This window comes from Dendrobates tinctorius, unplaced genomic scaffold, assembly GCF_039654945.1.
Source record: "Dendrobates tinctorius isolate UK_male_01 unplaced genomic scaffold, ASM3965494v1 ptg000097l, whole genome shotgun sequence".
In the NCBI taxonomy this organism is placed as follows: Eukaryota; Metazoa; Chordata; class Amphibia; order Anura; family Dendrobatidae; genus Dendrobates; species Dendrobates tinctorius.
In genome coordinates, this window is record NW_027361765.1 from 1,745,160 (window position 1) to 1,769,082 (window position 23,923).

Below are 23,923 nucleotides of genomic sequence, written 5' to 3' on the forward strand. Positions count from 1 at the left end.
GATGGTCTGGGGCGACCCGCATTACCACCTGGGTCCAAAACTGGGGTTTATTTTTAGCCAAAGGAGTAGCATCAATCCACCTCAAAGGGATAGGCGTCTGCAGAGGTGTCATCGGAAATCCACAACGTTTAGCAAAATCCAAGTCCATTAGGTTTAGGGCTGCTCCCGAATCCACAAAAGCCTTGGCGGAAAATGTGGACAGGGAGCAGATCAGAGTAATAGCCAGAAGAAACTTAGGTTGAACACCCCCAACAGAAAACGTGTGTGCAAAGCGTTTCTCTCGTTTAGGACAGACAGAAATAATATGCGAGGCATCTCCACAGAAAAAACACAACTTATTACGCCTTCTGAACTCCTGACGCTGCTCTCTGGAAAAAACTCTATCACATTGCATAGGTTCAGACATTTGTTCAACAGGTGGCAACACCTCTCGTACAGCTTTGCGTTCACGCAAACGCCGATCAACCTGAATGGCTAATGACATAGAATCGTCAAGACCAGAGGGAACAGGAAATCCCACCATAGTATCTTTTACGGCTTCTGACAACCCCTTCCGAAAGAGAGCAGCCAAGGCATTATCATTCCAGGTAGTAAGTACTGCCCACTTTCGGAATTTTTGACAGTACAATTCTGCAGAATCACGACCCTGGCTCAATGCCAGCAGGGTCTTTTCAGCCTGATCAATGGCATTAGGTTCGTCACACAACAACCCCAAAGCTTGAAAGAATGCGTTCACATTAGTCAGAATAGGATCATCTGGTTTCAAAGAAAACGCCCAATCCTGGGGATCGCCACGCAGCAAAGAGATGACAATTTTAACCTGCTGGGCGGAGCTCCCTGACGAGTTAGGCTTCAAGGCAAAAAATAATTTACAATTATTTTTGAAATTCAAAAATTTAGACCGATCCCTAAAAAATACATCAGGTGTAGGAATCTTTGGTTCAGCAGCATGTGAATGAGCAAGGTAGGCGGAAATTCCCCGCACTTCCACAGCGAGCTGCTCCACACGATCAGACAATTGCTTTATCTCCATTGAGAGAAAAAAAAAAAATTCCCCTTTCCTATAGAGGAAAAAATATACACATTTTTTTTTTTTAACAATTCTTTCCTGCTATTGAGTACCCTAGAATATGCGGTATGGCGGGTGATTCTGTTATAAATGAGTCACCGTAGGAGGCAAAAGCAGAAAAACAAGCTAAGTCCAGAAAACCAGAGAAGTTGGCAACTATCAGATTGCAGACCCCTGAACCTATCAACACAACTAGCAGTAGCCGTGGGGGGTTCCTACGATGCCCTAGACCCCTCGATCACAGCCGGAGAAATACATAGGCCTAAAGAAAGGGGAAATCTAAACTGCCCCAGAGCAGACCCCAAAGCAATAGGCAGCCCCCAACATATAATGATGGTGAAGCAAGATGAAAATACTAACACAGACAGAAAGATAGACTGAGCAAAGACGGGGCCCGAAACTACCTAGATAGGAAAGGACAGGAAGGCTGCTGTCTGCAATCTGCCAAAACCCTATCAAAAACATAAGCCAACAAGCTGATATGAAAAAGGCCCTGAAGCAGCTAGGCTTCAAAAACTAAATCAGCACTCAGGTATTTTCAGAAGACAGAGCTAAATGAATTCAGCACACCCCAGCAGGGAATGGCAGAAATCCAGAAAAACAAAGCAAAACAAAGTCAAAGCACAAAAGCAAAAGGCCGAGCAGCAAACTTAGCTTTAGAGGAGCAGGAATTCAGACTGGTCTCCAAGGATCCCACAGAGAACTCACCCGCAGGGCAGAAGGGCGTCGGCAGCCTTATATCCAGTCAGTAACTCCACTCAGCCAGTCATCATCATCAGCCTCAGGTGTTTGATAATCAGGCTCACTACCTTTCTTTACCAGAAGAGGGAGTTCCTCGGGCCTCAGTAATGAAGGGGAAAATGAACTCACAACAGCCTATTATCTTCATCTGTTTCAAAGAAAAAAATATCACCATCACACATCACACATTAGTATATTCATTATGCAAACTAGGGGGCAAGTCACTGAGGGATAAGTGAAATTTCAGCAGTCTGCATTATGAATAGCAAATTAGAGCACCACATACATGAACCCAGCCTTAGGACACAAGAATCTCATTAACACAAAACTGAAAATAAAGATTAAGAAACAACAAGACGGATTTCATAAACCAAGGTATCATTTTATTCAGTATAATGGCATCGACTTGACACTGTGTGTAAGTTACTATGCACAATCCTGCTGACCGGTAACCTAAGTCCTACAGCATGATGTTGTAAAGTGTCAGAGAGCTGTAGTCGCGACTGAGCTGCTGACCGGTTGTGCTATGATACTTTCCAGACAAGGGGTGTCCCAATCCCAGTGTAGGGTGTGGGGTGCATTACACTCACTTGTAGGCCGCAGGCCTCCACTGTCTCCAGGCCCCTGTCCTCAGGAGCCGCCACACAAAATGCCTGAGACATCAAGTTCTTTGTAACAGTTACAACTTTTACTGAACAGTCCAAGTTCATCAAGTGGCCACAGGTGAGATAGGGCACAACAATTCACCCTTCCTTCCTCCTTAGTACAACTCCTCTTCTGTTCTGCCATCCGTTCATTCTGGATTACCCCCAAGCTCAGCGATTTCTTGTTGTCCACTCCGGCAGTGCACCTGGGACTAGGCAGAAGCCCCCATGAAATTCCAAGTCCACTGACCTCGTGATGTCAGCAGACCAGGTCCACTCCTTGATACTTAGTCCAAGCCTTAGGCTGCAAACGCTGTTGAAATGTCTGAAATGTGCATCAAGTATCTCCATTTGACCTCCCACTGCCTCAAATGGTCGACCCATGCTGTTGCTTGCAAACCACCCCACCTGAACATCAACTCCACTATACACTTCACTAGCTGACACTGAACTCTTCCTAACTAGAGATGGGTGGACCCCTGGATGTTCGGGTCCGGCGGGTTCAGTCTACAGTTAAAGTTCAGGTTTGGTTACTAGAATAGTACCTGGACCCAAACCCAGACCCTTTCACTTGAATGGGGGCCTGAACATCCAATGTTTGCCACGCTTTCATGCACATGCAAACACTGATTCTGATCGGCGGTGAAGTCACCACTGGTCAGACAGCCGCAGTTCCAGTGTGAGCCCGTAGCTGTGATCGGAGGTATAAAGTTCACCTTCATTCACTGGCATATGATGATGGGACTGCTACTCCCATGAGCCAATGCCTGCTGCCACTAATAACAGTAACAGTGAGAGCAGGCCGCCGATAATGGGAGTATTCATCAGCCAGCGCCAGAACTATAAATAATTTAAAAAAAAAACTGCATAGGTTCCTCTGTATTTTTTTATAGCTAGCCAAGCAAAACTGACAGCTGGGGGCTGCAATCTATTAGATGTGCAAAATCTGGCACTTTTCCCGACTCTTCCCACTTTCCCTGTGGGGTTAATGTCACCTTTGTCTTGGCCAGTGACATCAAGCCCTCGGCTTAGTAATGGGGAGGCGTCTATTAGATACCTATCTATTACTAATCCTATACTGACTTTTTCTCACTGTGCTAGTGAGCAGTGACCTCAACAGAGGGAGGTCATTGCAATTGAGACTGGCTGGGAACTCAGCCTGTGTTCCTTGGTAACCTCGATGAGGTCACTGCTGCTCACTGATGCTGCACTCGCAGCAGCTCATTCATCAATGGTTCTCAGCCTGGATGGTCGCATGGGACAGAATGTTGGACAAGTGAGAGATATTTTTTTTTTCATTTTTGCTTTATTAGAAGAGACAAGGGATTTATTGGAATGGGGTGTTAGGTGAATGTAACTGGCTTGTTATATTTAAAGAAAGAAAAGTGTGTTTTGCTTTTATTTCAAATAAAGGACTTTACTCTGGCTGTGTCTTTATTTACTATGTAACTATAGGATTAGTAATAGATAGGTGTCTTATAGATACCTCGCCATTACTAATCCATGGCTTTGATGTCACCAGACAATTTAAAGGTGATATCAATTTCACAAATATTAACCCACTTGACATTGCAACAGGGCAAGTGAAAGAACATGGCAAAGTGCCAGAACTGGCACATCTAATAGATGTGTCTTTTTTAGACAGCTGCAGGCTGCTATTTTTAGCCAGGGTAATATCCATGGCCCTTTTACCAGTCTGAGAATATCAACCCCCAGTAGTCTGCTTTAGCAAGGCTGATTGTCAAAATAGGGGACACCATGCTGATTTTTTAAGTTATTTACTTAAATAATATAAAAAACAAAATAAGGACCCTTCTATTCCTGATAACAAGCCTGGCTAAAGGGCCTTTCACACATAGGGGGCAATTCCTGGTTAGGAGTCAGCGTCACCAAAGTGCCTGGGCCATTTTTCCTCATTGGCATCCTGCTGGCGCCGACTAGCGACGCATGGATGCAGGCAGAAGTCGTCATTATCGCTGCGTTGTGACAGATAAGAGCAACCACTGATGGATCGCTGCTGCGCCACTGGTGAGATCTGCCTGTTTGGCAGCTCACTAGCGACCATTTAGCGATGCACCAGTGATCCTGACCGGGTCGTATTATTGTCGGGATCGCTGGTGCATTGCTAAATGTAATGGGACCCTAACGCTGACAGCTAAGGGTTGCAACACTCAGATATCAGTCTTGCCTGGCTGGTTATCAAAAATACAGGGGAACCCAAGTGTTTTTGTATGATTATTTATTTAGAGCGCAGGCACTGGTTGATAAATACTCCCATCAGCTGCTCCTGCTGTTATTAGTAGCAGCAGGCGTAGGCTGATGGGAACAGTAGTACCATCAGCCTACACCAGTGACAGGAGGTAAACTTTTTAACTCCGATCACAGCTGCGGGTTCACACTGTCACCTGACAGCGTGGGAACTGTGGCTCTCTGACAGGTGGTAATGATTTTACCACCGATCAGAAGCAGTGTTTGCTGCACTGTCATGTGGTGTTCAGGGGGGCCAAATCCAAACAGTTACATGGACTTCTCCATGCCCGAAGAGTAGGTGTTCCATACGGATGCCGAATTTTACTGTTCAGGTTCGCCCTTTTCTATTCCTAACCAGGAATTGCCCCCTTTTTTATCAGCACTAGTGCCCACCCACTGAGCTAATACTATTCTTAACCATTTCCTATCTTTCATGCTAAACCTACTTATCCTTAATCTATATCCTATACTGTACTCACATTATGCATTAATCTCTATATATAAAAATCAATGTGTGTGTGTATCACCAACCAGTCACGAAGCATCTTTCATTTCACCAGAGCTGTTCAAAAGAAGCTAAGCTGTGATTGGTTGCTATGACCAACAGTTTTCCTTGCAACCAATCACTAAGCATCTCTCATTTCTCCAGAGCTGGTTAAAAGTAGCTGTGCTGTGAATGGTTGCTACGACCAACAGTTTTCCTTGCAATCAATCACTAAGCATCTCTCATTTCACCAGAGCTGGTTAAAAGTAGCTGAGCTGTGATTGGTTCCTAGGCGCAAGTTTTCCCACTTGACAACACCTCAGCAGACACTGACATGGTGGGAGAAATATAGCATCCCCAGGAACATAAGCTCCAGCCATCGTCTGTCCCCCAGAAAGGAGCAGTGAGTACATGACAGAAATGAATCCTCCCCTCCCGTGTGGTATCATTAAGTGACACACATGAATGTAGGAAAGTGCACATATTAAATGTCATGTGGATTTAATATTTTCTCAGACACTTTTATGCATTATTGATGTGTTACTGTGCTCTGATGCTGTGAGTTTTTTAAAGTGCTACTTTCCCCTTAATTCACCTGAATATACCCATATAACACATAATGCTTTTCCCATAGCAACCCATTAAATATGATACTATACTGCATACAGATGCTATACATCCATGAACAACTCAGCCGGACAAATTACAAGTTGACGGTGCCTGAAAATGTGTGTGAAGGTTTCCCTACTGTACTAATGTATAAGGTTTGTGCCTGTCCATTGGTGAAAAGCATGACTGTGATACCGTATTTATGGTGGAAGATAAGTGAGAATATCAGCCTGATCAGTAGAAAACCTGGGATCTTAGAGAACCATGTTTCTGTGCAATTTCACTATTCTACTTTTACTGGCTTTGACGGGATGATGTGGGATATTAGGGGTAGTAGTCCGGTAGCTCTGGCTGATGGGATGATGTGGGATATTATAGTGAATGTGGCTATGCGGAGTGGACGGGGCTCTACACCCAGCTTTATATATATATATATATATATATATATATATATAGATATAATCATTATAATTTGTTATAACTAACCGTAGTTAGTTACTATGCCCGGGCAGCGCTGGGCTCTTCAGCTAGTACTGTATATAGTATAAATCATCATAATACATTACACTAGACACACATTACATTTACATTTAAATCCGCAGGATGGAATTCACTCAGTGCATGTGTTGTCTTCAGGAGCAGGAACAAGGTAAGGCAGTCCACATCCCTACACTGTCTTCAGATTACATATCAAAAAACTGTTGACAAATTCTCTTTAATTTAATCAAATTAAAAAAAAAAATCACAGAAAAAATTAGCCATATTTACCAACAGCAGGTCACAATGCTAATGTAATACAGGATTTAGGCAGAGGAAGCACGGGTATAAAATACTGATGGAAAAAACACTCACCGACCCATTTATGGAGTGGAGTTATTTTAGCCTAGTATTATGAATGCACACACACAGACCCTTCATACATATCAGATGGTTCTAAACCAATACTAATCCTCAAAAAGCAATATACCTAATAGCATGAAACCAATTGCGACATAGAAGGAGCAACACTATAAAAAATATAATGCAATATACACATTTTATTACATAATAATAAATATTAATTAAACATGACTACACAAATTAACAAAAAATAATTAATGATGAAGACAGGGGTACTGGGTTCCCTGTCACACAGGGAATTATCAACAGTGACAGAAAGAAAGAGAGCATAAAACCTATAAATCCTGACAAAGATAAATACTAAAATAGTAATATGAGCATCTATATATAACATATTAGCCTAATGCAGGAATAAGAGTCGTAAATGCCAGTATAGGTGTTCATTAATTAATCCATACATAGGCTCACAGTAAATGAAAACATATGCTCAAGTACTACAAGTACCGAGCTATGTTACAATAATCACATGGTGAAAGCATATGTTATCATAAAATATTATAAACGATGAAGCTGCAGAGGCGGTGGAACACGCGTCGAGGTACCGTCACAGACAATATATCCTGTTTACACATGGCCATAACTAATTTATAGTTCATCTTTATTTAATATTTTATGATAATTTTAGTATTTATCTTTCTTTCTCTCACCATTGATAATTCCATGTGTGGCAGGGAATCCTCTACCCTGTCTTCATCATTAATTAATTTTTGCTAATTTGTGTAGTTATGTTTAATTAATATTTATTATTAATATGTAATAAAATGTGTATATTGTATTATATTTTTGATCATGTTGCTCCTTCCATATCAGATGGTTGTCTGGTTTATTTCACTCACTTATAAATTGCCATTAATTGAATCATAGAATACCAGTAACTGATGTCTGCTTTTGGCATACATCATCCTCACTGTCCTGACAATCTAAATTCCCCACACGCAAGTCATTGGAGACCGAAGAACCTTGAGAAAACCCACACAAACAATACAAACTCCTTATAGATATTGTCCTTGGTGGGATTTGAACCCAGGACCCCAGCGCTACAAAGCAACAATGCTATCCAGTGAGCCAGTTTGAGCTGAATTTAATTTAATCTACATGGGGGCCTTAACTGTTTTGTGCCAGCTCCGTGCCGATTATACTGCTTTCTTCATCCAATAACTGTCACAGGTGTCACCCTAAAGTTCAGTGTGTGTTTGTTATAGGAGTGAGGTCTTCTGCATAAATGAAAACCCACATTGTGATTTTGCCCACCAGATGTACCATATTATTGGTGAAGATCAGTGGCACCCATCAGCGTTTAGGTAAAGAAGTAGTCACTTATGGTGGTAGTGACTCCCACTGACAGACGACCATCAACGTTCACATGCTAGGACAGCAAGCAGAGTTCTTGAAAGCAGTACGGAATTATTAGACAAAAAAATATAACAACTGACTTTTCTTTTGTTCATATCATCTAAAGTTTAGCATTATCTCAATGTATGAAAGTTTCTCTATAATGACACAGATATTTGCAAAACAGTTGCAGCAAAATTGTAATAATTTTATTCAAGCTATCGAAATAAAAATATTTTCTTTCAAAGCATTCATTTTCAAAATGTTCAATACAGCAGCAAATATGACATACGCATTCAATATTTTCAGATTTTTGCAATAGTCTATGTAATCCTGTCCCCATGCATATTGCCAATATGTATCGGCACAATAATATTTGCCCACTTGTGTATAACAGGAATAAATAGAAATATAGACCCAATAACTGAAACTAGAAGAAATGTCCATAAAAACATCCGGTCCAGAACCTGAGCAACAAACTTCCAGTCTTCAACAACCTGCAAAATTAACAAAAGCATTTGATGTGGTAAGCAGCTACATTATACAAATTACTAATATATAATAGGGTAAAATGCTGTTTATATTTTAATATGAATATATATTGTACATTTATTGTGATGTTTCCATTCTATTCGCTACCATTTAAAGCTTAAAAGGTTTTCCCATCTCCTAGATCATATCCTAACCTGTAGTAGGTGTACTAATATTAGCAAATACTTCCAATTATAAATGTAGTATAGTTCTTCTGATTCGCTATGCAGCTTACACCATGCATGACATTGCAGTTGTCATGACTCATGATCCATTTTTGGATCCGTGGCAGATCTTTCTTCTCAGATTAAGGCTAAGTGCACACGTACCGGAACTCTCGCGGAAATTACCGCGAGAATTCCAGAATTCCATTCCGCGGGAAAATCGCATTTTAAATTCCCGCGATTTTCCCATGGAAAAACTAGCATTTTGCAAGCGTAATTAGCTTGCAAAATGCTAGCGTTTTCCAAGCGATCTGTAGCATCGCCCGGAGAACTGATTGACAGGTTGGTCACACTCGTCAAACACAGTGTTTGACGAGTGTGACCAACTTTTTACTACTGAGGCCGCCTATGCGGCATCAGTAGTAAAAGATAGAATGTAAAAAAAAATAAAAAAATAGTGTTATTCTTACCTTCCGACGTCCCGCGCATCCGTTCACAGTAATCCTTTGCGAAAATGCCCGCGATAACGTCGCGGGATCGCGATGTCTCGCGGTAATTCGCGATGACGTTGCGCGAATGACCGCGAGACTTCGCGATCCCGCGAGAATGGACGTCATCGCGGGCATTTTCGCAAAGGATTACTGGGACCGGGAGCGTGGAGAGAGGCGGGAAGACTGCGTGGGACGCCGGAAGGTGAGAATAACAATATTTTTTATTTTAAATTCTATTTTTTACAGGGATATGGTACCCAAAGCCCGGAGGACAGTCTCCTCTCCTCCGGACCGTGGGTACCATCCGCAAATGTTCTGCTTACTTTCCGCATGGTGTGCACAGCCACATGCGGGAAGTAAGCGGAACAATGCATTCCTATGGGTGTGGGATCACCGCGATTCCGCAAATTAATGAGCATGCTGCGGTTTTTACCGCGAAGCGATTCCGCTGCGGTAAAAACTGCAGCATTAGCACAGCATTGCGGAATCCCATAGGAATGCATGGGATGCTTATTTTTCGCGTTTTTGCGGCAAAATAGCGCGGTTAAAACAGCCGCGGAAACGCGAAAAAAACGCCACGTGTGAACTCAGCCTAAAACTTTTCTCCTTTCAGGCCATCGGAGGTTAATGCCAGTTTTTTCACAGCTGGCCTGCTGTTTTAATTGCATTGCTGCTGGGTCAGCTGATGTGGATGGTGACCACTCCCACCATCCTTCAAGAGGTCTCCTGATGCATCAGCTGACTGTTGGTGTTAGAGCATTCTACAGTGACTTTGCTGGATGAAGGGGCTCTCTGGGTGCAGTGGTGCTGTGCGATGATTTGCAGCAGAGAAAGTTAAGTTGTATTTTTGTTACCTTTTCCCTTTGGTGTCTGTCACTTTCCCCTGTGTATGTTATCTTCAGAGGTGAGGCTAGAGCTCCTTGCCAGCCAGTGCACTAGCCAGGGCAGATATAGGTGACAAATAGGGACGAGGTATCCTGATGTTGGCAGGGGGAAGGACCTGCATAGGGTGTTAGGTTAGAACAGCGAGAGGCTCAGGATGGAGCTCAGGAGGTGACTGTCCCTGAATCCCTATTGTCAGGGCCTTCCTCTCCCCTATTCCATTGGCATTGTGTTGTTGTGCCATTTGGTAACCGACCAACCATTGGGTCGTGTCACACTGGCTCTGTCACTCAGTGACAGCAGTAGCTTAGATATCCACGGTTACAACCACTCATATAGCAACAGTTAGTTGTTAGTGGTCGTAACCATGGATATCTAAGCTGCTGCAATGCCCTGCACATGGGGTAAGTGACATAGCTAATCAGAAGAACTATACAACATTTCTAATTGGAGATATTTGCAAATATTATTATTATTAGACCTACTACATCCCATGACAGGATCTTGGAGATGGGAATACCCAGTCATATACGTACATTATTAGCCTACCACAATGCATACACTGGAGTATGAGTATGCAGTATTACATTCCATGTTGCAAGGGCATTCCTCCTAATGTCACATAGAGATTCTAAGACAGAAGACAAAATATAAAATATATATATTCATTTGGTTAAAGGGGTTGTCCAGGCATGGGTATTTGATGACCTATGTGTAGGGTATGTCATCAATAGCAGTTCAGTGTGGGTCCAACACCTGCCTCTTCCACCAATCAGCTGTTTTTGTTCCGGTAGCCACTGGGTGTTAACACTTTAAAGGGAACCTGTCACCAGGTTTGACCGTTATGAGATACGGCCATCACCATTCAGGGCTGATAAACAGAATTCCATAATGCTGTATATTTGCCCCCAACCCGACCTGAAAGACAAGAAAAATAGCTTTTATTATAATCACCTGTGGGGCGGTCGGGTCCAAGGGGTCTTGCTGGTCTTGGTTTGGTGTCTCTCTTGTGATGTTGTCCTCCTTCTTGCTTCATGTGGATGACACGTCAATATGTCATCCACACAGTGTTCCCCAACATCGCGCTCCTGCACAGGTGTACTTCTCTGCCCTGACTAGTAATATTCTGCTGTGCGCATATGCCGGGGTCTCTTTGACCTTTCTTGGCGCCTGCGAACTGCAGTATTTTGCTCTGCCCTCAACAGGGCAGAGATGTACGCCTGTGCAGGAGTGCGATGCTGGGAAGATTGTGTGGATGACGTGGGATGCATAATCCACATCAAGCAAGAAAGAGGATGGAATTGCAAGAAGAAGAGAGGCACCAGACTAAGGCTACTTTCACACATCAGGTTTTCGGCGTCAGGCGCGATCCGGCGTCGTGCCGGAATGCCGGATCCGGCAAATGTTTTGTAAAACCTGATGTGCCGGATCCGGTTTTCTGCCGGATCCGTCTTGTTCTTGACAGACAAATCCGTCTCATCCGGTTCATCCGTTTTTCTATCCGTTTTTCGACGGATTACGCCGGATCCGGTTTTTAAAATTGACCCTTGTGGCCTTCCGAACGGGATTGGCTACTGGAAAACTATATATAGCATGTTCCTACAGCCTTTCTTTGACAGGTTGTAGAGAAGAAAGTGCAGGTTGGAGAGAAGAGCAAGTTACTGGCGAAGATGGATGTTGTCATTGGAAATATTACCACTAGAAGTTCTGTGACGGTTTCAGTAATGAGGGACAATTTTGCACTATACTTTATGTCACCTCAAGGCAGAGTACACTGGCAGGATGACAGAGTGTGAAAGATTTGTGCCCTAACCAAACTTGTGTACCTTCTGGACCAACAGTATATACCTTTGCCAACCAAAGTTGGCTATCTTGTCATGGTCTCTATTTTTAGCTTTAGGCCACAGGTGTGTACCTGGTTGTGTTTTATGCAAAGTATTTCACCTTTTAACAAAAGTTGTGTACCAACAATAAACACAACTTTTTAGGTGAAATACTTTGCTTCAAACACAACCAGGAACACAACTGTGGCAAAAAGCTAAAATTTACCCACAGTTATATACCTGGTTTTGAATACCTTTTTACCTTTGAAATACCCTGTATTTAACCTTTTTTTTAAACATAGTTCGCCGCAGAAAGAAATGACAGACAACCATTGTGAAACGATAATTTAACTTTTATTTAAAAATTTTTTTTTTTTTGTAAAATGTTTTTAAAGTGCAAAAAACTTTTTTAATAAAGGTTTTAAACCCAATGGGCATTTTTATTAAAAAACACACATTACAAATCTGTGTAGTGTGGGGTGGAAATACTGCTGGAGGGGCTGCGGGACACTTCGACACTGGGTGTGTGGAGAGAGGACTGGGATCGTGGTGGGGAAGGAACAGTTAGAGGTGAAGGTGTGGAAAAAGCTACAGAATGGGTGGACATGTGGGAGGCAGAAGAGGTGGTGGGCGGTGGAGTGGAGGGTTGGGTAGGGACTGTAGGAGCAGATGATGTTGATGGAAAGTTGTGTGGGGAAGGAGTTTGGTACGGGGAAGGAGTTTGGTACGGGGAAGGAGTTTGGTACGGGGCAGGTTGCTGGAAGTGGGGAGATGTCTGGTACTGGGGAGGTTGCTGGTACTGGTGAGGTTGCTGGTATGTAATAGGAGGGGGAGGATGGAAAGTGGCTGGAGGGGGTGCAGATGTAATAGGAGGGGGAGGATGGAAAGTGGCTGGAGGGGGTGCAGGTGGAGGAACTACAGTGGTGGGAGGTGGAGGTTGGGAGGTAACCTGCTGTAGAGCACCGTGGCACGAATGCATTACATGCATCTGCTGGGTAGGAGATAGTGTTGCCATGCGCTCCACAACAGACCTGAAAAAGGTGTGGTTTGGCGAAGATCTTGCTTCTGAATGCATGGTTTGCAGAAGTGTCTTCACCTCCAGAATGCTGGAGTTGATCTGCTGAAAGCCTGCGGAGATTTGCTCTGACAAGACTTTTAGACAGTTCTGGAAAGATGCATTCAGATGCAAGAACTCTTGCGCATAACTCTTTTCCTGACCCCTCTGCCGCTGTCGCCCAGTACCCGCAGGTGTACTAGAGGTGGCAGGGGCAGAAGGGTGGGGTAAAGGGAAAGCGATCTCCTCACAGCAGCTTCATGTAATGTAGGCGGCCACGATGCTCCTGTGCTGGTGGATGGGACAGATGGGTCGAATGTGTGGGAAGGCTGGGAAGGTGCAGATGTACTGGGGCGGTCGAAGTGTCCCTCGGTGCCGGTCTCCTCAGGGATCGCCTCAGAAGGGTCCAATCGTGCAGACTCCCGAGTGCTGCTCACCGTGCTGTGGAATAAAGAGAAAAAAAAACAATTAAAATACTGACATGGTATGGCCCTGGCTGAAAAAAAAAAGTTACATCTAACATTTTTTTTCACATGTGGTGTGTAATATTTACCTTCTGGTGAGCATTGTCTCCCGGAGGAACGACAGGGCTTGTGCGTACTTGTACTTGCTCCTGCGTCCTCCAGATCCACTCGGGGCCCGCATCTCTTTATTGAACTCCTTCTTGAAACGATCCCTCACAGACCGCCACCGATTCACAATTCTGTTCCCTGAAACGAGAAAGGAGTGGTTAGTATACATCAGTGTTTCACAAACTCCAGTCCTCATGGTCCCCAGGGGTCATGTTTTCAGGATTTCCATAGTAAATAGAAATCCTGAACACATGATCCGTGGGGACCACGAGGACTGGAGTTCGGGAAACACTGGTTTACATCAAGCAATCGGTACTGTATATACCTACGCTCTTTAATCTGGGCCCGAACATCGAGGTCCTCCCAGCGGCCCACAAGGAGCGAACAGATTTCCTCCCAGAGTCGTCGGGTAACGATAAGGTCAGCGTGGCGGCGGTCAGCCATATTCCAGAGCGGCTCCCTTTCTCTGACGAGATCGATGAGGTGGTCCACATCGAGTCCTCCATCCTCACCGTCAGAGTCGGGAGCACGCTGTGAAGGCTGTTAAAGAAAAAGACAAAAATAACATAATTAGCCTCCACAAAAGAAAGGAAATAAAAAGTGCAAAAAAACAAAGCAAAAATATTTATACTTACACGCTGGTGACCGCCGCGTTGCTGTCGCCGACGACCCTGGGAGGCACTGCGAGGACCTCTTGGCCGAGCACCAGATTGGGAAGACTAGAGAAGAAAACAAAAAATGTTATGTCTTTGGATGTAGGCATTTGTTTGCTGTGTGTGGTCTGCAGAACATTGTTTTCTATGTGTTGTGTGTAGTGTGATGTTGTGTTTCTGCGTTTGATGCCAAAAACTTACCAATTGTGAGCCCACTCCAGGTGTCTGTCCACCCCTTCCTTCTTCTTCTGGGAGCTCCTCTTCATCTTGTGATTCCTGTTTTGAAATAAAAGGCAATGAATAGACATATATTACAGAGATGATGGATTTTGGAAATAAAAACTTACCGTCAAACGCTGACGATGCGAGGGAGGGCTCCCAGAAGAAGATGTGCTGTCCTGTTGATGGCCAGACTCCATGGCTGTGGGTATTGCTGCTGCTGTTGCTGCTGCCAGTGATGCCATTTCTGCTGCTGCTGCTGCTGCATCTCTTGGGCGGCTGTTGAATAAAGAGAAACAAAGGGCCAATGAATATCTTGATATTCCATGGCCCTAGTTTGGAGGAATGGGGGATTTGATAATTACCGTCTCTCATCTGCTGCTGGACTCCCCTCCTCAGCATGTTCCATTTGCTGCTCCATTTGGGGTGGTGGTGGTGCTGATGGTGCTGCAGTGGTCTCCTGCCTTCTCCTGCTGCGCTTGGTTGCTTTCTTGGGTGGCATGTTGGGTGTGGCTGTGGGTCCCACTGTCTTGCTTTTATATATGTCTTGTGGGCAGAGCTACTGAGCATGCTCAGACCAAAAAAACCGGATCCGGCCACCGGATCCGGCTTTCGCCGGATCAGGCGCATTGCGGCGCTCATAGGCTTTCATTGTGTGAAAAAGCCGGACGCGCCGGATCCGGCGGGTCCGGCTTTTTCGCCGGAGACAAAAAACGTTACAGTAGCCGTTTTTTCCAGACGCCGGATCGCGACACATTGCCGGATCCGGCGAAAACCGGATGAAACGCATGGCCATCCGGCGCGATCCGGCGCAAAAATGCAAGTCAATGGGGGGGAAACCGGATCCGGCATTGCATTTCGTCGGATCCGGTTTCTGTCAAAAGCGCCGGATCACGCCTGACGGCGAAAACCTGATGTGTGAAAGAGGCCTAAGACCAGTGGCACCTTTTCACCAGACTGTCCCTCAGATGAGAATAATAAATGCTGTTTTTTTTTTTTTTGTCTTTCAGGTCAAGTTGGGGACAGATAAACAGCATTACAGAATGCTGTATATCAGCCCTGAAAGGTGGTGGCTATATCTCATATTTATCAAATCTAGTGACAAGTTCTCTTTAAAGGAAGCTGTTGAGTGCAGCTCCTTTTAAAGTGTAGCAGTTGCTGCCAGCTGCTGCAGTACAGCTTCTATTCAAATGAACAACAGCAGTGCTGCAGATGTCGGTAATGACAGGCAGTGGCTGCTACACTTTGAATAGAGCTGTGCTCAACAGCTCCATTCAAATGTGTTTCCATCCAGCCGCCACGAGAGGAAAAAACAGCTCATCTGTGGGGTTTCTGGGTGTCGAACCCTCAATGATTTCCTATTTATAATATATCCTGTATATAGCGAGACAGCCCATTTAAGTTATGTAAAGTATGTCTATGGGGATTATGAAAAGACCCAGTGTAAGTAGGCCCTAAACTGCCCTCAATATATTGGGGAACTATAACTCCAATTCTAAATACTCTCTCAGTTAGAAAGCATGACGAGGGGAAATTAGAATAAGAGAAACTCATCAGTCTCAGAAAAAATGCTTAACAAAAATGATATGAAAGACCAAGCAAAATAGACAAAAGTTAGGATGTCATTAGGTTGTAGACCGTGATGAACGACCGTGCTCGGATAAGGTGTTATCCAAGCATGCTCGTGTGCTAACTGAGTGTTATTGGCGTGCTCATATAATATGTTCATGTCTCCAAGACTGCATGTCTCGCGGCTGTTCATCAGTTAGAACCCATGCTGGGATTGCCGAACAAACAGTCAATCCCTGCATGCGTTGCGACTGTTGAACAGCTGCAACACAAGCAGCAACAGGGACTCGACCATATTTTTTGAGCACGCCGAAGACACTCAGTTAGCACATGAGCATGCACGCATAACACCTTATCCAGGCATGTTGTCTCATTACTAGTTGTAGGCAAACAGAGAGATTAATCTGAGACTTTGTGAAAAACAAAAAATGTGCCTAACTACTAACAGGCAGGTAGTTGCCACCTACCTGTCTGTTGTGCCCAGTGCTGTTCATTGTCTGTAAAGAGCGGATTCAGCTGCCTCTGTTGAGGTCACGTCGATAAAGCGGCAGCTTTTCCGCTCCGCTCTGTTGACAGAGTGGGACTTCGACGTCATTCTGATTGACAGACAGATTTCCGTTGCATAACTGGGGGAGTTGACTGTCAATCAGAATGATGTTGGAAGCCACGATCCCTTGACAGAGCAGGGTGGAAAAGAAGTCGCCGCTCTGACGACATGACTTCAGCAGAGGTAGGTTGATCTCTATCAGGAGCAGTCTCTGACCGCTCTGTGCCGAGGAAGAACGGTGCCAGGCACAATAGTCAAGTAAGTAACAACTATCTGACTGTTAATGCTTAGGCACATTTTTTTTTTTTTTCTAAAAATAGGATAAACTGTAAGATGAATGTATCGTATATACTCGTGTACAGTATAAGCCGAGATTTTCAGCCCATTTTTGGGGGCTGAAAGTCCCCCTCTCGGCTTATACACAGGTCATATACCTGGTGGTCAGTGGGGGGGAGCGGGTGTGTCAGAGATCATACTTACCTGTCCTGCCGCGGTTTTTGCAGCCTCGCTTGCTTCTCCACTGTCTCCCTTCCTGTCTTCAGCGGTCACGTGGTGCCGCTCATTACCACTCATGAATATGCGCATATTCATGAGTGGTAATGAGCAGTACCACGTGACCGCTGAAGACAGGAAGGGAAGGGAGACAGTGGAGAAGCGAGCGAGGCTGCAGAGACTGCACCAGGATGGGTGAGTATAGCGATATTCACCTGTCCCCCGGTCCATTGCTGCTCACCGCTGTCTCTGCTGCATCCTGTGTCAGTGATGTTTAGGCAGCAGGGGGCAAGGTGGCGTGATTAGTGCACGCCGCCCCTCTGAACAGTCACTGACGCAAGAAGCGGCAAGAAGCGATGGAGCCAGGAGAGGCGAGTATGGCTTTTTATTTTTTGCAGCATATGAGGGCATATTCTATGGAGCAGCATATGGGGGCATATTCTATGGGGCAGCATATGGGGGGCATATTCTATGGGGCAGCATATGGGGGCCTAGTCTATAGAGCAGTATATGGGGGCATACTCTATGGAGCAGTATATGGGGCATATTCTATGGGGCAGCATATGGGGGCATATTCTATGGGGCAGCATATGGGGGCATAGCCTATGGAGCAGTATATGGGGGCATAGTCTATGGAGCAGTATATGGGGGCATAGTCTATGGAGCAGTATATGGGGGCATAGTCTATGGGGCAGCATATGGGGGGCATAAACTTTGGAGAATCATATGGGGCATAATCTATGGAGCAGCATATGGGGGGCATATTCTATGGAGCAGCATATGGGGGCATATTCTATGGAGCAGCATATGGGGGCATATTCTATGGAGCAGCATATGGGGGCATAAACTATGGAGCAGCATATGGGGGCATAAACGATGGAGCTTGTACACGAGTCAATAAGTTTTCCCAGTTTTTTGTGGCAAAATTAGGGGGGTCGGCTTATACATGCACAGGTCGGCTTATACACAAGTATATACGGTATTATAAGATGCATTCAAGGCGAATGTCTATATGTTTTATTATAGATTTTTCAATTAATATTTGTTTATCCCCCACAAGGGAGAATTTGTGTCTATAGATGGCCTTGGGGAAAAATCACATGGTAAACATAAAAAATAATGTACTATACATATGAATACCCTAAACTGTAAGTATTCATGCTGAGCTTTTATGCATTTATATGACAATGAGTGATTACAGCTAAGAAAGAACAAGGGAAAGTCTGCAGAGGGCATTGTAAAGCCATACATGAGTGCAGGAGAGGTCGGCTCTGTGTCTACCGGCTCCTCACATGGTCAGTATGTCAGAAATGCATTGCACAATGTAAAGTAGAGATACAGTAAAGCAGATAGATCAGATGACTGTTAGGGAGAACAGAAAAAGGGAACACTTATATGGTGAAGGAAGGGCCGTTGTTTGACATTCATATTGTTCACGCATTGGTGGGGCATATCTAGACTATATGACATAATAGAGAGGATCTCAGTTTTATAAAGTAATCAGAATATGTTATAATGTATGATTTTATTAAAATGTAAGAAGTATTACCTTTTATGATAAATAAAAAAGGTAGGATTTAGTGTGTCTGCCATTTTCCTTTCTTTGAATATAACAAGTCTACAGAGTGCCCATGTACTGTATATTGTGCAGAAACTAAATCTTCAAAAACAGAGTGGAAAAAGGCAGATGACAATCTTATAAATGAATAAAAGTGGATCTGATTAAAAAGAGGGTTGTCTTCATGAAACATCGCCTTCAACTATTTGTCATTTACAGTCTTCAAACTACTAGTAATCTACTGACAACATGTAACGTAAGCTATATAACTTCTTATAATTTTTTAGAAAGTAGACATACCTCACGCACTTCATGCTCCTTTACCACGTGCCGTGTTATATAACGGATAGAATCCAAAGCTGCTTCCAGTGTATTCCTAGACTTGCCTGGTCCATTCACTAGACCAGTGTCTTCATTTCGTGTAAAGTACCTGTCGACATGGCTCCTCATACATAGCAGCTTAGGAAGTTTGTGAAGAAAGATCTTTCGGACCCATGGGGCCATTGCATTATGTGTTGAAGAAGAGCGATTGTGAATATTTATGGCAAAAACTGTTATAACAATTGATAAAGTCACAAATATCATGGTAAACACTAAGTATTCTCCAATTAGTGGGATGACTTTAGAGGATGATGGAATTATTTCTTCAATCACCAAGAGAAAAACAGTCAGAGACACAAGCACAGAGGTGCAAAGAGAGATCTTTTCTCCTTCATTGGAAGGAAGATAAAAAACAAGAATTGTTAAAAAGGAAAGTCCAATACAAGGAATAATGAGGAAAAGAGTATAAAATAGAGGCAAACGTTTGATAATAAAAGAGTAGGTGATGAAGGGGTACCAACAGCAACCATCAGTTCGGTTCCCCTTGTTTCCTGTAGCAGTTACTATTTCCCATTCTCCATTATCAAAGAAGTCTCTCTTGTCTACATGAAAGTCTTCAATGATGATATCAACTTGCGATCCATCATAAGTCCAAGAACCAAACTTCATGGAACAGTTTTGAAGGTCAAATGGGAAAAACGTTACATCAATTGTACAAGAACTCTTATAATTTGCAGGTGGGGTCCAGCTGATTGTGCCATCATATCTCACTACAGCTTTTGTGACAGAGCCTTCAAAACGGCCATCAGCGCTAAAATAGAAGACAAGGATCAACATTTTATTTTTATGCACTTTTATCAGTTTTCACCCTTACTTTACAATTTTTTGTTAGTTTTTCTCATGACGTTGGTATTGTCAAGTAGTTTACCTCAGGGGAGACCGAGCATCTCGACATCCCCTTACCCCCGCATGAATATAAAAACCCCATACCGGCGCAAACTAAAACATGGACACTAATATTTTATCTTTGGAATTTATATGGCCACAGCAGCCTTTTATTAAACCAACAAACAACAATAAATGCTGTATTATAAATAACATACGTACAATGACTTGAACACTGAAGGAGGGGTCCTTGAAGCCACAAGATCTTGGTGAAGTAGCCCAAAATGCTGTGAACAAACCCCATCAATTTGCTCCCAGCCATTACCCCACAGGCTCAGGAGCACCAGCACACCTAGAAATATTGTTCACATACTACTTTACTACTTGGAGATCCGCCCCATCTGACGGAAATCTCCCCATCCACCTTTCACCAGATCACCACCAACATACCTTTTAACAGAGGAGACCCTATACACCAAGTCTCCAAAACCAATTTCAACCGACTTCAAGGACTCCCCCTCCTCCAAAACCGCCGTGACCCGAAATTAAAATGACGACACCTGCTGCCCAAATAACAGGGAGGGAGGGCGGGACTGCTTCTTGGGTGGAAGAGCGGGAACAGAGGAGGGAAACGCTCACAACCATCCCCTATATACCCCGTAACTCCCCCCTCCTTAATATCGGCTCCCCCACTAAACCCTCCAACCCCCCGTCATGTTGGCCTCCGCCTATGCCTCTTATGGGAGGTTGGGAGGCTCGCTCCGGCCATTTCTTGACGTTGGTATTGTCAAGTAGTTTACCTCAGGGGAGACCGAGCATCTCGACATCCTCTTACCCCCGCATGAATATAAAACCCCCATACCGGCGCAAACTAAAACACAGACACTAATATTTTATATTTGGAATTTATATGGCCACAGCAGCCTTTTATTAAACCAACAAGCAACAGTAAACACTGTATTATAAAGAACATAAGTACAATGACTTGAACACTGAAGGAGGGGTCCTTTAAGCCACAAGATTTTGGTGAAGTAGCCCAAAATGCTGTGAACAAACCCCATCAATTTGCTCCCAGCCGTTACCCCACAGGCTCAGGAGCACCAGCACACCTAGAAATATTGTTCACAAACTACTTGGAGATCCGCCCCCTTCTGACAGAAAACTCCCCATCCACCTTTCACCAGATCACCACCAACATACCTTTTAACGGAGGAGATCCTATACACCGAGTCTCCAAACCAATTTCAACCGACTTCAAGGACTCCCCCTCCTCCAAAACCGCCACAACGAGGGGGCCTTGAACACCTCAACGACCCGAAATCCCCCAACCCGCCATGCTATGGCCCTCTCTATGCCGTCCTGAAGTCCGAGGGCCCAAATATCGGAACCAACTGCATTTAAATGGATACCGTCCGCCAACCAAAAATAGCCCTCGCCCTTTTCCAAGTCAAAGTGCCGCACAGCCACTCCCCCATTCTTAACGGCAAAAGAAGACACCGCCCGGTTGACTTTTATCCGCGCACTATTGACCTTCACCAAGGATCTCATCGACCGCCATCGCTTGCGTGGAACTATCTTAGACCACACGATAGTGACCCCCCGGTACAGCAACCACAACCTCAAGCAATCCTGCTTAATATCCTTAACCAGTTCCCGAAAAGGCCGAACCGCCAGATTGTTACCCCTGGCGTGCAGAATGAGAATATCTGGTGCACGGTCCAAACGGGTGCATTCGTGTATCTCCTGCAACACCCTTCGCCACACCAGGCCCCTGAAGCCGAGCCACCGCACCACCGCCACGGTCCTGGGAAACCCCAGCTGTCTGCCTTCATTCCTGACTTTGGCTCGCAACGCTCCCCAATAAACGAAGGAGTGACCAAAAATCCAGACCAGCAGCGGCTCGGCACCTGAAACAAAAAAGCAATACTAACATCAAAATATACTTGAAGTATAATTTAACAGCAGCCCACACAGCCACCTCCCTGTCCCCATGATCAATTCGAACCCCCCCACAAAGCTAAGGCCGAATGTAACTGCGGTACTGATTGGACGTCAACCCACCAATGCGCTGTATTGAAGCGGGACCCAGACCCCCCGCCGCCGCTTCGGTCACCGCTCCTATCCTAAATGAATGAGAGGCAAAGAGGGAATCAACCAGACCCAACAACCAAATGGACTTCTTAAAAACAGCGCTAAACTGGTGCCAAGACAAGCTGCCACCATCGACGTGACACAACAGGGAACCGCTCAAGCTGGGACAAAGTTCCCAAAAACTCTGCAAACAATGAACGGGGCACATTGAGGAACCAGGCACGCAACCCAGCACCACTCGGCGGCCTTTTCCGGACTGGTCCGTCTTGGACCTTCGCAGCCAGAATTCGACACCCTGTGAGGTCAATACAATCGACTCTTTGTATGGGGAAACAAGCTCCCCCACCTGCAAGGCCCCAAAAATGCAAACAAGAAAGCCAGACGGAACAACAAAACCTCATAGCGCGAAGAACAAACCAACTCCAAAATACGGCCCAACTGCTCTAATAAATTAAAAGATACAAGCCGCCTTAAATCGTCCCCGCCTTTGAAACGCCTTTGCCACCTGTTTGACCAAAAATGTCTTTGTCAAATCCCTGCTCCCGTGCAAGCGAAAACCAAGAGACAAACCGGTCAATAAGCGTGTGACTTTCGCACAGGACCAACCCTCAGTAGCACCATACCCCAACCAGGACAACAAAATTCCCTCCTGATCCATCCCAGACCCGCTGGCCTGGCCGGCCGTAAGGACCTCCTCCCACATCCGCCATGATACCCGGTAGGCCTCCCATGTTTTTGGAGCCAAGGAAAATCCAATCAGCGACTCTGCGGCCCGTAAGCCACCTTCCACAGCACTTCCGGACAGGCTAACCCCTCGATCTCTGCTTCTGGAGCCAAAGAACGAAAACGATCCCACTGCGAACAATAGAGAGAGTCAGCTATCTCGTTCCTGACACCAGGAACATGCGTCGTGGTCACATGCGCATTCAAGGACAAACATAATAGCACCAACTGTTGTAAAACTCGAACGACTGGAGGGGACAACGCAGTAAGGCCATTAATCGCACTCACAACGCCCATGTTGTCGCAATTGAAACGCACTCGCCGGATCCCCCACAAATGCATAGCCACAAGAATCGGAAAAATCTCCAACAGCATGATGTTGCGCACCAGGCCAGCCGAAATTCACTCATCAGGCCATTGAGCCGAGCACCATTGCCCTCTGAAATAGGCCCCAAGACCGATTCCGCCAGCCGCATCCGTAAACAACTCCAGTGCATCGTTCCCTACAACCTCCGTCATTACCAAAGAGCTGCCATTGTATTCCTCCAACAAAGACTCCCAAACCGCCAAGTCTGCCCTGAGCTCCGACGACAACCTGACGAAATGATGGGGGGCCCGAACCCCCGCAGTAGCACTAGCCAGCCTACGTGAAAAAACTCGCCCCATCGGCATAACACGGCAAGCAAAGTTAAGCTTCCCCAATAGCGACTGGAGATCGCGCAGCAAAATTTTTCTGAAACGGCGTGCTCGGACCACCTCCATCCTCAAATCCACTAGCTTGTCCTCGGGTAGCCTGAACTCCCACTCCACAGTGTCAATGACGATCCCCAAAGGACGCAAACACGTTACTAGGACCCTCCGTTTTTCCGGGCGCCAAAGGGACTCCAAAACGGTCCGCCACTCAATCAATGATATTCAAAATCCTGTGACAGTGCGATGAATCCACAGGACCGACGCACAAAAAGTCATCCAAGTAATGAATAACCGATTCGAAACCGGAAACGTCGCGCACGACCTACTCAAGAAAGGAACTGAAGGCCTCAAAATGCGCACAGGACAACAAACGTACCATAGGTAAACACCTATCCACAAAAAACCTGCCTTCCCAAAATCATCCCAGCAGCTTCATGCTATTACGATGAACTGGTAAAAGACGAAAAGCGGATTCAACGTTAGTTTTTGCCGTAAGGGCTCCACGACCACATTTTCACACCCACTGCGCCGCCTCGTCAAACGAGGAGTATACCACCGAACAGATCTCCGGATCAATACCATCATACCCGCGTGGGTAGGACAAATGCTGGATAAGCTGAAACTTA

The 23,923-nt window shown here is 45.0% G+C and overlaps 1 protein-coding gene across 1 annotated transcript in view; it reads right to left on the minus strand.

The window, feature by feature from the left end:
* Positions 1-8,216: 8,216 nt before the first annotated feature.
* CHRNA5 (cholinergic receptor nicotinic alpha 5 subunit) overlaps positions 8,217-23,923 on the minus strand; it is an 89,334-nt gene continuing 73,627 nt past the window's right edge. Inside the window, exons 5-6 of the mRNA XM_073586863.1 lie at positions 18,885-19,716; positions 8,217-8,526 (exon numbers count right to left, since the gene is read on the minus strand). Coding sequence (XP_073442964.1) covers positions 8,353-8,526; positions 18,885-19,716 — 1,006 coding nt within the window. The 3' untranslated portion in view covers positions 8,217-8,352. The remainder of the gene's footprint in view (positions 8,527-18,884; positions 19,717-23,923) is intronic.